General features: G+C 45.3%; 1 protein-coding gene across 1 annotated transcript in view; it reads right to left on the bottom strand.

Moving 5' to 3' along the window:
* PRKG2 (protein kinase cGMP-dependent 2) overlaps positions 1–15,369 on the bottom strand; it is a 64,831-nt gene that overhangs the window by 29,966 nt on the left and 19,496 nt on the right. Inside the window, exons 3-5 of the mRNA XM_083571245.1 lie at positions 11,192–11,358; positions 7,287–7,400; positions 2,973–3,078 (exon numbers count right to left, since the gene is read on the bottom strand). Of these exons, the coding sequence (XP_083427371.1) occupies positions 2,973–3,078; positions 7,287–7,400; positions 11,192–11,358 (387 nt within the window). The remainder of the gene's footprint in view (positions 1–2,972; positions 3,079–7,286; positions 7,401–11,191; positions 11,359–15,369) is intronic.

Here is a 15,369-nt window from a genome sequence, read left to right as displayed (position 1 = left end):
TAAATTTTATCACCTCAATAAAATGAATACTTCTCCCAATCCAAAAGGATAACTCTCAAAACAGAAACTATCCAAGCAACTAAAAGAGCAAGTGAATGATGCTCAGGTAGGGGGTACTGATATAAGGCTTAGAAGTAGCACAGGAGAACCAACATGAGCTAAATAATTGAAAATATACCCCTGAAAAAAATGTGTTCTTCAACACCATGTAGTTATAATGGAATATTTTGTTATTATTTAAGTTACCTGTTTACTTAAAGAGATATGCTGCTTAATGGTTGTGACAGAAATAAGAGCTCTACTGAGGTTAAAGGTAAAGGGACCCCTGTCCATTAGGTCCAGTCGTGGCCAACTCTGGGGTTGTGGCACTCATCTCGCTTTATTGGCAGTGGGAGCCGGCGTACAGCTTCCGGGTCATGTGGCCAGCATGACTAAGCCGCTTCTGGTGAACCAGAGCAGCGCACGGACCGAGCAGGGACCGAGCATTGAGAGCTCACCACTGAGGTTAGTCGCAAGTGTGCTTAATCTTGCCCTCTTATTTTGGAGGGACAAGCTAACATCCCATGTAATTTGGCCCTGAAATGCTCTTCGCTACACAAGCCCATACACACTTGAGATGCAGCCCTTCAGCGTTGAACTATACATACAAGGAGCAACAGCTGATTTGACCCAAAGCTGAGACTCTCCCAGAAGGCCAGCAGACTCCATCTTGGTAGTCAAGATAATACCAAAACTATTTGGTAGTTATAAGAATGAGCTCATATAGAAGTTTATATTCACTTGTGTGGGTATATGCTAATTGACTTGCTTTGGTGCTATGCTTATCTGGGGGTCCTAGAATGCTGGGCTCTTGGCCCAGAGAACGTAGCTTTTCGTACGCCTTGGATAGTTGCCACATGCCCTCTGATGGTAAGTTCTGGCCAAGCTGACGTATGTTGATCTTTGTATAAGTAATGTACAGTGGTACCTTGGTTCCCGAACGGATTATTTGCTGAACAAATCGGCTCCCGAATGCCACAAACCTGGAAGTAAGTGTTCCGGTTTGCGAACGTTTTTTGGAAGCCGAACGTCCGACACACAGCTTCTGCAGCCAATCAGAAGCTGTGCCTTGGTTTTCAAATGATTTCAGGAGTCAAATGGACTTCTGGAACGGACTAAGTTTGAGAACCAAGGTACCACTGTATACACATTTGCCTGGGTGAGGGCAAGTCGCGACAACCTCTCCCTGTTGTGGTGTCTGTGCCATGTCTGTAAAGACGGTGAGGCTCTGCAGGCTGTGTTGTAAGTTTACACCTTTCTTTAATAAAGCACTAGAGCTGGTCATTCTGGCATTTATGACATCCTTCTTTAGTATCGCTGCATCAAACCACTCGCTTAGGTTCTCCTTTGGGCCTATGGTTCAAAACACCAGCCCATCTGAATCAGATCTGATCATATCTGGATCAGATATGGTAGAGGATAGCTCAGTTAGCAGAGCATTAGATTCTTGATCTCAGCACCGTGGATTCGAAGCCCAGATGCCTACAGGAAGCCCCTGAGCAAAACCTGAGGGCAACAGCACTCTCCTCAACTGGTATTCTGAAGCATACAATGGAAGGAGAACATTGTCACTGCAAATAGCCACTGATAGCCTTTCTATCTCTGAATATAGAGCCACACAAGTTGTGGGCTACAAGAGAAAATCAAAATACCTGCAAGAAATCTGGCCTTCTAATACAATTTTTAAGCTGATTTTAATACTGTACCATTGTGTTATAGTAACCTGCCCTAAGGCCAGCAAGAAATTCTGTAAATAAAATTTTCTCAGTCAGCAAGGCTGCTCTCAAGACATATTGCTGTGTCTGCCTCATTGACTTTATTTACTAAATATAGATGTAATTGAAATCAGGAAATGTCCATGGCAGACTTGCAGATACTTCACCCGCAATCAGTGAGGCATTAAGTGGGTACTTGATGTCAAATCAGCTTGCAGTAAGGAATTAAATAAAAACATTCAAATCTGAATTGCTAGAGAAGTTTTACTTGGCAATCTGTTCCAAGGCTCTGCCATCTAAAAACAAGAGGATTGAATGACTGACTGATAATCTTGGATCTCTGCTTATTTTCAATAATATACAGTTAGGCTTCTTCCAGATGACCTGTTTATTGAACATTCATCCAGGTTCGTATGCAGGGAGACAATGTTGACTATTTAATGTAGGGCTGCTGTATTTTGAAGAGCAAAAAAGAGGACACATTTGCCAACTTCTGCTTTTAACTATGGATCGCTGTGACGACTCTCATTTTACATGCCCATGAAAAAGAGGATCTGTCCTGGGAAAAGAGGACATGTGGCAACCCTAATTTAATGAGCATTCATTCTGATTTGTTTGCAGACAATGTGTCAAAGCAAGCATTGATGCACTATCCAGTAAATTTTCCCATCATTTTCATTTTTGCAAAAAGTCCAATATTTGTGGGGAGAAGGATTTTTTACGTAAGACGTCCCAATAAACTGTAATTGTTCATTATTTGTCTGAATCCCACCCCAAAACAGCAGCAATCTGGAAGTGCTGCTGAGCTAGTTTAATCTTCCCCCTGAGTTCCACCGTTTTCTGCCATTGCCCCGAGGATGAATTCAGAAGCAATCACTTCTGTTTTTCATTAACCATAGCTTGCCATATCATCTGACTAGTTTAGGAAGCTGGCATTTTTTTCATTGACCACAGTTAAATTTAACCACAGTTTAGGGTTCAGATGACACGCTAAACAGTGGTTAATATAAAACAGAATTGGTAGCTTCTGACTTCCTCCTCGCAGCCATGGGAAGGCTGCAAGCTCAGGTCAAGCTAGAGGGATTCTCCTAATGCGAAACCACAGTGTAGCATTATGCCTAAATGAAGTCAATGTATCTAAATGCACCAGACCCTCCCCACTAAATGCAGCAATAATTATCTGTCTATCCTGAGAAAACAAGTGTATGCTTTGTTTACCTTCTGAGGAAGTTTCTGTATTGCTCATGCCTTGCTTGTGCTGTCCTCCTCATTATATTCTGGAAAACCTCTCTGTCTAATGCCCATGTTTTCACGCTGGTGACAGCTTTAGGAACAAGCGGGGAAGAAAAGCAAAATTAAGAAGCTAAACAATTCTACAGCATACAAAAAGTCACCCAGGTACACCCAGTGCAAATCCACCAAAGTGAGCACATTGACTGAGGTTCTTTGTGAAACTGAGAATGCATTCACACTCACAGTGGGATTTTTGTATCAGCTTCTTGTAGCCGAAATTGTCAGCGAGGGAAGCTGCAACTGGCGGCTTCACACCTCGCTGGTGTGATGATATGATTTTACACAGCAACTGCTCATGTTTTACCCTGGACGATTTCTATTCCAGGACAGCTTATAAATGCTGCAAATAAATAATTGGCATTCTCAGCAGGATTGCATAGTAAAGAACTAACAATAGCTCAGAGTCTTCCAAGGGGACAGATCCAAGGTGATGCATCTCAGATTTTGCGGGACTACTAGTCCCATCATCCTTGATTGCTGAGTGAGGTTTATGTGAACTGGAGTCCAACAAAATCTGGGAGGCACCTCAATAGCTACCCCTGAGTTAGAGTGCCAGGATAAGGAAAATAGTGTTCAAGTGGGTGTCAGGCATCAGAGGATCCAATCCCCACAGTAGGTTGCCAGGAACGGATAAGACAAGGAAAGTTCTTACCAACTGCTTTTTATTCAATATTTACAGAGAGAGGCTTAGAAATGCAGCCTCTTGGGATAATGGCATTCCTCCGAGTAAAGCTCCAACCCCCCTCTCTCCTAACTTCCTCAATGCAGAGAGATCTGCATTGGCTCCCAGTACGTTTCCGAGCACAATTCAAAGTGTTGGTGCTGACCTTTAAAGCCCTAAACGGCCTCGGCCCAGTATACCTGAAGGAGAGTCTCCACCCCCATCGTTCAGCCTGGACACTGAGATCCAGCGCTGAGGGCCTTCTGGCGGTTCCCTCATTGCAAGAAGTGAGGTTACAGGGAACCAGGCAGAGGGCCTTCTCGGTAGTGGCACCCGCCCTGTGGAACGCCCTCCCACCAGATGTGAAGGAAATAAGCAGCTATCCTATCTTTAAAAGACATCTGGAGGCAGCCCTGTTTAGGACAGTTTTTAATATTTAGTGCTGTATTGTTTTAAACACTCGATTGGGAGCCACCCAGAGTGGCTGGGGAAACTCAGCCAGATGGGCGGGGTATAAATAAATTATTATTATTAATTATTATTATATTCGTCAACAGCACCACCCCCTCTATGGTTGCCGCTTAGGGCCATCTGTCTCCAAGCCCTTTGCTCTCCTGCTTTTAAGGCTCACCAGGTTCTGGGAGATGGTGGGTCTGGAATGTCAGCTAGCTGCTCCAGCTCTGGCCCCTCCGCCTCTCCCATTATTTCCCAACTTTCCCCCTCATCTTCCTCTGACCTGTGACCTCCCTCAAACTCCTGTTGTAATTCAGAACTGTCTTCTTCTTCTCTGGAAGGGTCAGGCTGGGGAGGTGGTCTCCACCATTCCTCCTATGCCCAGTGGCCTTTGTCCATTCCCTGACCCCCAGTCTAAGTTGCCACATAGGGTTGCTGTGGGGCAGAGATGGATTTAGAGAGTATGAACCCTGCAGCCACACCAGGTGTGCAGCCAAGATGGGCACATTCTCAAAGCCTGGTAAGTGGGTAAGAGCTTTCCCAGCTTCGGGAAGGAGGCATTAAGGCTCCGGCAGGGTCCTAGAGTCCTCCTTCCTCCTTCCCAAAGCCAGGCAAGTTCTTACCAAGCTTTAGGAAGGAGGTGGGAGGGCTCTAGGATCCTGCCAGAGCCTCATGCCTCCTTCCCAAAGCCCAGCTTAAGCTGGTGCCACAAGGGCTGGGGGTAGGGTGTCAAATGCACAGGGTGGTATATTACCATAGCTGTCAATGTTTCCCTTTTTTAAAGGGAAACTCCCTTATTTTGAATAGGATTCCTCACAAGAAAAGGGAAAAGTTGACAGCTATGTATATTACCACGGTCCACCCCTACATGGGGAAGGATGAAATAGCCCCTTGGTATTTTGCTCTGAGCTTTTCAGAGAAAGAATAAAATATAAACAAACTGACAGTCCTTCTTATTAATACTGTGGAGAATATTCCTTTCTTATATGATAATGACTCCTGCTTGCCTGGATGAAGGATAGAGAGGTGTGTGTAGAAAGTGGCCCATTGTACAAAAGCAAAATTGACACCTATTGCTCAACCCATTTTTGCCTCTGGCATTGCTCGCCATTGGAGTGTGACCCTTGGAACATTGCCCAGAAGGTAAGCTGCCCCCTCATCTCACAAGGGCTTCTCATTCCCACTGCAATATGTATGCATGCTACTAAATACAAATAACCCCCCCCCCCCGAAATCTTCATACTTCCCAGAAGTTAATAACATCCGAATTGTGCTTAGGATGCTAAGGAGAAACGTTGACAAAGGCTCCTAATTAACATGCACTAAAAACTGCTCAAAACCTGACCTGGGGCTGTAACGAGCTGACATCTCAGGAGCAATTCGTAAAAAAACAAACGAGAATCAAAATAGAAAGTGGTCATGGCAGATAAACTAATCTGCATGGTGCTGCCTCTTGTATGAGATTAGCAGAAATTGTTCCGTGCTGCTTTTCTGAATATGAATTGCGTCTGCTCAACACACAAAAAGATCCTCAGGGCCTGCTTTTTTCCCTTCAAGAATCTAACTAGGCTTCTGGAGCTAGGAGTTCTGGGCCAATGCATTGACCAACAGGCCAGAGAAGGGAACTGTTGCTACTTCAGAGCAGACAGTAGGAACCTCTTTATTGGAATTCACATATCCAAGAGTGAAAATGATGCATCAATCAGATCCCTCTGTATGTAACATTCCCAGGTCATTTTTGGGAACATGTCATGGGAAACTACTGGGATGTTTTTCCACACCTATTGGATTAGCCTCTGCCTGCCTGACACATATATTTGTCCGTCTGCCTTCCCTGATTAGGGACAGAGCCAAAATTTGATTCAGTTTGATTCAGTTCTCATTTAAAGGTAAAGGTAAAGGGACCCCTGACCATTAGGTCCAGTCGTGACCGACTCTGGGGTTGCGGTGCTCATCTCGCTTTATCGGCCGAGGTAGCCGGCGCACAGCTTCCGGGTCATGTGGCCAGCATGACTAAGCCGCTTCTGGTGAACCAGAGCAGCGCACGGAAATGCCGTTTACCTTCCCGCCAGAGCGGTACCTATTTATCTACTTGCACTTTGACGTGCTTTCGAACTGCTAGGTTGGCAGGAGCAGGGACCGAGCAACGGGAGCTCACCCCATCGCAGGGATTCGAACCACCAACCTTCTGATCAGCAAGTCCTTGGCTCTGTGGTTTAACCCACAGCGCCACCCGCGTCATTTAAAGGTGAACCCACCTAAATCACACTTCCCAAAACAATGCTCGAACTGAAACGCAGCCGGCTTTCAAAATTTGCACTCCTCTGAATTTTGCAGAGCAGTTCTCCAGTCATATAATGCATACTAAAATGCATGTTAATTGCATATAAATGCATATATTACTGAAAATGACATGCAAACGTGCATTATATTAGAGAAAATATTAACATTCCCTAATATTTATTAGGGAAAATATGCTTTGCACAAATTTGCATATTAGACAAAACTGCATCAAAAAAGAGGTACGCTGGGAGAAATTTGCACTAGAATGCTGATGAATTTTCAGGGGGACTTTTTAAAAAGAAAATAAATAAATTTGCAAACTGAGGTGGAAATGTGGAGGGCTGAAAAACTGAGAAACTGAAACTGACAGATTTGCCCATCTCTAGTCCTGATCTACCTTGTTTTGCCCTTTCACTCACAAACTGCTGCTCCAGTTTTGGAATTCCATTTGCTAAATCCCCTCACAACTGCTTGTTCCACCAACCTCAGCTGCCCAAGGCCTCGCAGCCATAGCTAGAGACGACCAGATGGTGTGCTTCAGAATCTCTACAGCAGGGATGGGGAACCTGGGGTCCTTCAGCTGTTGTTGGACGACAGCTAGCTGACTATTAGTCATGCTCACTGGTGCTGATGAGAGTTCAACAACATCTGGCTCCTCATCCTTGCTGTGCAGCATCAAACCCAAAGCTGCAGGTTTTGTCTCACAAGACCCCCACATGGCCACTGTACGGCTCTTCTCTGTTTGTCTCATCATCACCACAATCTCTTCTATCAGGAAAGAGCAGCCTGGAGAGGGTTGCTTTTCTGCTTTTGCAAAATTTCAAGGGATTAAGTGCACACACCTTTCACCGAGGCCGTCCTTGTGCAGTTGTACAAAATGGCCAGCTCCCCAAACGCTGTCCACACAGGAATCGAAGAGAGAAGTTTGTTTTGCTGAAAGACTTCCAACCTGCCTTCTGCGGGGAGAAAAAGACAGCATCAAAAATGGTGTGCAATTTGCTGACTAGCTACGAGGCAGGTTCCTACAATCACTTTTATATAAAACTTAACCAAAAAAACCCCCAGACAGCCAGGTAATCTAATATCTTAGCTAGTACTTCAGTGTTAGTGTGAACTATCCCTAGCAGTTTAGAACTGGGAACTTAGAATAAATCTCAACGGATTTTAAAGCCTAGAGCTTAAAACCCCTCCATGAGCTTTACACCCAGTTTTCAATATATACAGCAAGATAAATTACAACCTCTCCATGAAGTTTCTGCTCCGGGCAATTTCCCTTACATCTTTTTTTATATATTCTTTGAAAAATGGATTTTATTAGAGTTAACAATATTTTACCACCTTCTGCATCCAAAACTTTATTCCTCGTTTCAGCTAACAGCAAGTTTTCATGTGCAGCTGATCTCTGAACATGGTTGTGTGTTTCTTTGCTGCAATTGCTTCCTTCGAGGCTAAAAAGTCAAATATATCACAAGCACACTGTCCACAAAGTAGCTATTTTGCTAAACATTAAACGATGGTTCTAATATTGGAGGAGCCAGTGGAAATTAGAGGCGAACCTTTTTTTAGTAGGAAAGGACAGCTTTGCTCTTAACGCCATGTTCAGGGGAGCTATTTCCTCCCTAGTATTGATTTCACTGGTTTAATTAGGAGTAACTTGATTCAGCTATCGACTCAGCTAGAACTATGGCAGTGTTAATTGCACCAAAGGTCAAACAAAATGTGACGGCAGCAACCATGTTTATTTAAGCACATATCTTGGCAAAGTGTGCCTGCCTGCCTCACTGTGAATGTCAAAGTGGGGTATAGGGTGAAGGAGCTGAATCTGCCCCACAGTCTCACTCCAGACATTTGCCTTGCAGTGCAGCTTAGTTCCCATCTTGTAAAAAGAGGAGCCCTGCAGGATTAGCCATTGATATGCCCCAATGGCAGAGTGGTGCATGCTCTGGCTATCTCCTGCTTGGACTACCCCAATGCGCTCTACGTAGGGGTACCTTTGAAGGTGACCCGGAAACTACAACTAATCCAGAATATGGCAGCTAGTCTGGGAGTGGCCACTGAGACCACATAACACTGGTCTTGAAAGACCTACATTGACTCCCAGTACGTTTCCGAGCACAATTCAAAGTGTTGGTGCTGACCTTTAAAGCCCTAAACGGCCTCAGCCCAGTATACCTGAAGGAGCGTCTCCACCCCCATCATTCAGCCTAGACACTGATGTCCAGCTCTGAAGGCCTTCTGGCGGTTCCCTCACTGCGAGATGTGAGGTTACAGGGAACCAGGCAGAGGGCCTTCTCAGTAGTGGCGCCTGCCCTGTGGAACGCCCTCCCATCAGAGGTCAAGGAAATAAACAATTATCTGACTTTTAGAAGACATCTGAAGGCAGCCCTGTTTAGGGAAGTTTTTAATGTTTGAGGTTTTATTGCTTTATTATTATTATTATTATTATTATTATTATTATTATTATTATTATTATTATTATTATTATTATTATTATTATTATTATTATTATTCAGTTGGGAGCCACCCAGAATGGCTGGGGAAACTCAGCCAGATGGGCAGGGTATAAATAACAACAACAACAACAACAATGAAGAAGAAGAAGAAGCAGCAGTAGCAGCAGCAGCAGCAGCTCACAAGCAGGCTATGAGCACAACAATGAATTGGGGTGTTGGGAAAATCTAAGCTATGCCTTCTCAGAAGTAAGTACCACTGAATTCAATGGGGCATATAGTGGTACCTCGGGTTAAGAACTTAATTTGTTCCAGAGGTCCGTTCTTAACCTGAAACTGTTCTTAACCAGAAGCACCACTTTAGCTAATGGGGCCTCCCGCTGCTGCCGTGCCGCCGGAGCACGATTTCTGTTCTCATCCTGAAGCAAAGTTCTTAACCCGAGGTACTATTTCTGGGTTAGCGGAGTCTCTAACCTGAAGCGTCTGTAACCTGAAGCGTATGTAACCCGAGGTACCACTGTAATATTTTGGCTGCTTGAGGCATTGGAACCCTTGACATTAGCGAGGTCAGAGTATCCGGGGTAGCCTTGCAAAGAGTGGCCAAACCAGACGACGAGACAAAGGGGCGGCAAGCAGCTCGTGGAAAAGGCTAGATGGATTTAGCGGTCAGGTAGTGGGAGAAATAAAAAGGGAAAGCTGTATCCATAATTCTTGTGAGCATTTCTGGGATGGGGAAAGGTGGGATATCCAGCTGGCCATTTATAACCAGATAATAATAATGACTCATCTCGTAGGGCTACTGTGATGGATGGATGAGGTAGGACGGCACTTAAAGCATAACACACATTATTACAAGCATCGCATTGCTCCTCTTGCGGTCATAAATAATAATTGATGTGCTTAGAAACATCGCTGGCCACAGCAGCTAATGGAACTTCTGGGTTCAGACACAGTGTGCAGTTTGCATGGACAAAAGAATTGCCCTGTTGTAAACTATCAAGGAGATGGATGCTGGAAGCCCTATATTCCATCTGGGCTGCCATCTTAGAATCATAGAATTGTAGAGTAATGCAAGATAAATAAACACCCAGCAATAAAAGATAATGGGAGAGGGTTTACCCCAGAAAATTATTTGTCAAAATTACAAATACCCAAATACAGACGGTCATTTATCCTCGCTAGATTCAACGTGCTGCCTTATTGCAGGGCAGATTCGAGGGTAAACCATACGTGGACTGAGTCTACTCCTGCGGCTTGATGGAGGTAGAAACTGTCTCTCATGTCTTGTTACGCTGCCATTTCTACGGGGATATACGCTCGGTATTTATCACTCCTGTTATACAAAAATCTCCAAATGCGTCCGAACTTCAATGTCTAAAACTCCTGGTAGAGGACAAGGATCTAGAGATCACGCTTGTTGTTGTTTAGTCGTTTAGTCGTGTCCGACTCTTTGTGACCCCGTGGACCAGAGCACGCCAGGCACTCCTGTCTTCCACTGCCTCCCGCAGTTTGGTCAGACTCATGTTAGTAGCTTCGAGAACACTATCCAACCATCTCGTCCTCTGTCGTCCCCTTCTCCTTGTGCCCTCCATCTTTCCCAACATCAGGGTCTTTTCCAGGGAGTCTTCTCTTCTCATGAGGTGGCCAAAGTATTGGAGCCTCAGCTTCACGATCTGTCCTTCCAGTGAGCACTCAGGCCTGATTTCCTTAAGGATGGATACGTTTCATCTTCTTGCAGTCCATGGGACTCTCAAGAGTCTCCTTCAGCACCGTAATTCAAAAGATCACACTAAGGGTGGCCAAATTCTGTGCGACTGCAAAAAACCTAGGGAACAAGCTGTACTACCAAAATGATTAAGGTTTTAAATGACAATTTTAGGTTATATTTTACTGATCAAGATTTAATATATATTTTTAACTGCCGCTTTATCTGAATTGTCTCTGTAATATCCAATTGCGACTCAATGTATTCCTGTTGTGTTTTATGATATTGTAAGTGAGCTGGAACTGGTCTGTGACCGTAATAATAAAATTCAGAATTGTAGAGGGGGCCACAAGGATCATCTAGTCCAACCCCTGAAATGCAGGAATCTTCTGCCCCACATGGGTCTTGGACCCACAACCCCGAGATTAAGAGTTTAACCATATCTACTCAGAAGCAAGTCCTCCTTAATTCAACAGGACTCACTCCCAGGTAAGCGGGGCTAGGATTGCAGCATGGCAAGTTCATTCCAGGTCTAAGCAGAAAATTCCCAGTGCTAGCCATTTAAATGTACAGCTTAATGTGGTTTACTAACCTGCCAGTACAAATATATGGTTGCCAGGCTCTCCTTGTTTGATTATGTAGCTCCCTTGCTGGTATGTTCTCCCATACATACATTCCACCATATCTCTGATCTGCTGTGGGTCCAGCCTCTTCAGAAATTGGTTTCTACTCAGGGCATCTGTGATGAGCTTTTTCTCACTTATATTCAGTAAACCAGAGAGAGGAGAGAAAGAAAAAAAGAAAGAAAGAAAGGCAAAAGTCACGTTCATTTGCAGCATATAAATGGATTACATTATGCACAACTTATTCCTCCCATCATGGTATTCACAGTCCAGTGCCCATGAAAGTAGTTTACATTTTTTCTCTGCAGCCTAAAACATTCAGCACATAGGAAGTTGTTGCTTTTAAGTATTTGTCCATCTAGCCTAGCACTGCCTGAGGATCTGTAGATTTCGATTCTCTTAAGTTTCTCGATTTCCCCATTTTAAATTCAGCCCTCCATATTTCTGCAGCGGTTTGCAGGGTGCTGTTGTTGTTTACCAATCATCAGGAAGATTCTTCAGTATTTTAGTGTGATTTTCTCCAGCTAAACACAATTCTGCCCATAGTTTTGACTAGCGTGCATGTCTTCCGCAAGCAGCTTCTCCTAATATAATGAAGAAGAAGAAGAAGAAGAAGAGGAGGAGGAGGAGGAGGAGGAGGAGGAGGAGTTTGGATTTGATATCCCACTTTATCACTACCCTAGGGAGTCTCAAAGCGGCTGACATTCTCCTTTCCCTTCCTCCCCCACAACAAACACTCTGTGAGGTGAGTGGGGCTGAGAGACTTCAAAGAAGTGTGACTAGCCCAAGGTCACCCAGCAGCTGCATGTGGAGGAGTGGAGACGCGAACCCGGTTCACCAGATTACGAGTCTACCGCTCTTAACCACTACACCACACTGGCTCTCAATAATGCATTTTTTGTTTGTCGTTTCACAATCATGTGCATTTTGACACACACATTCCTCTAACATATGCATTTCTGTAAACACTGATCAATTGGAGAACTTCATCACAGCATTTGGAAAAGTGTGAGTTTTGGAGGATGGCTATGTTTTGGTTCTCATGCTGTTTCAGGAAGTGCAGCTCTGATACATTCTGGTTTAAATGAGACCTGAATTGAATTCTGTCCCCTCTGCCCTGCCCTGCATCTCGACTGGCAGCAGATCTCTAAGGTCTCAGGCTGAAGCTTGTCACATCACTTGCTGCCTGATCCTTCAAACAGGGTATGCCAGGGACTCAGCTCGGCAATGTGGGCTGGAAAATTTGTTGTGCCATTTGTTGCAACCGAATCCTTTCCCAAAAATACTTACAGCATGGAAGCATACACAAACACACACAATCAAACAAACACACACACACACAGAGGGAGAGATTACATTTTTGTTGGCTCCATGATGAGATTCAGAAGATAGAACCATATGATTAAGAAGTAAGAACAGGACTGTTGTTGTAATTTATCAAATGTGAAATCTGGCTGAAGTTGCATGCAATGGAACTCAATGTAGCGCTAAGAAGATTGTTCCATCAGTGCTGTTGGTGTAATGTGAACAATGGGTTGATGTACACAGTGCTTGGTCTCATGTCTTGAGGAGCACATCCCCCCCCATGCTTGGATGTTCTGCGATAAGGGTACCAGGTGCACTGGGTTACCATAGCAACACCAGCGAGGTCATGCTGAGTTTTTTCATTGGTTCAGGAAATATGCCTACAATTAGAAATAGGTATAATAGTCTCTAGGGACACAGGTGGCACTGTGGGTTAAACCACAGAGCCTAGGGCTTGCCAATCGGAAGCTCGGCGGTTCGAATCCCCGCGACGAGATGAGCTCCCGTTGCTCGGTCCCTGCTCCTGCCAACCTAGCAGTTCGAAAGCACATCAAAGTGCAAGTAGATAAATAGGTACCACTCCAGTGGGAAGGTAAATAGCATTTCCGTGCGCTGCTCTGGTTCTCCAGAAGCGGCTTAGTCATGCTGGCCACATGACCCGGAAGCTGTCTGCGGACAAACGCCGGCTCCCTCGGCCTATAGAGCGAGATGAGCACACAACCCCAGAGTCGTCCCCGACTGGACCTAACGGTCAGGGGTACCTTCACCTTTTTATAATAGTCTCTAGGGCACTGCTTTCATTATGTCCTGGTGAATGTCTTGCCCATGCCCTGTCCTGTTCGCTGTCAACATCTGACTCTGAATCTGTGAGAGTCCGGGAAAGAGTCTGTGGGTTTTACACAGCAACGTAAGCTAGCATGGTGACTGTGTTAGCGAATCTCTCTGTACATGTGTATTTTTCCTTCAAAGACCAGAAGAAATGCGTATAGTAGACAGTAGTGTTTAGCTTTGACTTGCACCTGGAGACAATAACCACTTTGTGGGAAAGGAGTTTTCCCCTTAACGGAGGGACTCTGGAAGAAGCTATTCTGCTGGGAGCTAGAAATCTCTGAAGACTCTGCTGGACAGTGGCGAAGGAAGCCTCTTCGGCACCGGTGCAGGGCGCCAAACGGTGGGTGAACTGCCCAGTGGCACATGCATGGTGCCCATACAGATGCATGCATGGCAGCCCATACAGACTGCGCATGCGCAGTGCCCATACGGATGGAGCTCGAGCGGCAGCCCATACAGACGTGCTTGAGTGGCGCCCATACTGACAGCATGGGCGCCCTTGGCCGCTCTACAGCTGGGAGGAGGCAGTGGGTCATCTTGCCAACAAACCCCCAGGTGGCACCCGGGGTGAACCACCCCCCGCCCCCCCTCCGTACGCCCTTGCTGCTGGGACTCTGAATCCTCTGCTGATACATTCCACGAGTTGAGGTATGGTGAAGTGACTTTCACAAATCTCCAACAAGTGCAATCATTTCCACCTGCAAGATGGAATGATCTTTGCTCTCAGTGCCCTATGCCAGGAGTGGCCAACTTCCAAGAGACTGCAGTCTACTCACAGAGTTAAAAACTGGCAGTGATCTACCCCTGTTTTTGGGGGGTTCAGCTGTTGTTGAGTTTTTTTAGGGAGGGGAAAGGCTCTGTCTTATTGGGGGTTCAGGAGGCATAAGTTGCTTAGCTTTGGGGGGGGGGTAACGTTTTTACATTATTTGGGGGTCAAAGATAGCAACTCACCAAATGAGTTTTCATCACTGAATGATCACTGGTGGAAAAACAGCCTCGGTTTGTAAACTCCGTCTTCCGTTCTCCAACAATGGAGGGCGGGGTGGGGAGAGGGGGCGGGGCCGGAAGGGGGCCAGCGATCGACCAAAACCTCACAGGGATTGACCAGTAGATCGCTGTTGGACATCCCTGCCCTATTCAATGCTCTGGGAGTTCTCCTGAACCTCCCAACAGATTTGGGAAGGGTGTGGGAAGAGGAGAAGATGGGGAAGTCCCATTGTGCTAGCAGGACTTGCGGAATTGAATCCAGCCCATGGTTTCATCAGAATAGTACACTGCTCTGAAACGGCAGACTGACTTACAGATATTAGGCAATGCTTTCATCAAATTACCTGCGCATTGCTTTTGGCAATTTTTAGAATTTGCAATGCCGAAGCAACGTGGATTCTGCATTTTTGCAATCTTTTCACCTTACAGCAGACACTTTCCTGTGCTCTCCTAAGAAGAAGCCCTGTTGTGGCAGACCAAAAATCCATCTTCAGCATCCTGTTTTGCCTCTGAGAAACTTGAAAGCAACTCATGAAGGCAACAACCCTCTCTTGTTGTTTTGCCCAGCAGCCGGTGCTCCCTGGCCTTTGAACATAGAGCTTGCACACAGTCATAATATGACGAGCTGCCATTGATGTATCTATCCTCCATTCGTCTCTATGGGAGCTTCAAGGCTGTTGCTATTTAGGGGTGGAATTCAAACACATACTGGGAAATTCGGGTTGTGCCATTTAAGCTGATTTGGAGCATTTTTGGAGCAAATGCATTTCACTGCTCCCCCCTTTTTGAAAGGAACAAGGGGATAGGAAAATGCACTGGGAAGTGTAGGACTTCCTTGACACAACGTCAACAACCCCCTGTGAAAACAAACCAGAATGAATAATGAAAAATATAAAGGCAATGTCAAGTCTCACCACAACCTTCTGGTAACTAGTCAGGATAAACGGTCAATAATCAGGCTGTCTGGAAGTAACCCTAGTGCCTTTTTCAAGTACAGTGGTACCTCGGTTTACGAACTTAATCC

This window comes from Podarcis filfolensis (genome assembly GCF_964270895.1).
Source record: "Podarcis filfolensis genome assembly, chromosome: 9".
NCBI classification, from domain to species: Eukaryota; Metazoa; Chordata; class Lepidosauria; order Squamata; family Lacertidae; genus Podarcis; species Podarcis filfolensis.
The sequence above is the reverse complement of the archived record's forward strand: the minus strand, read 5'-3'. Positions and strand labels throughout refer to the sequence as shown.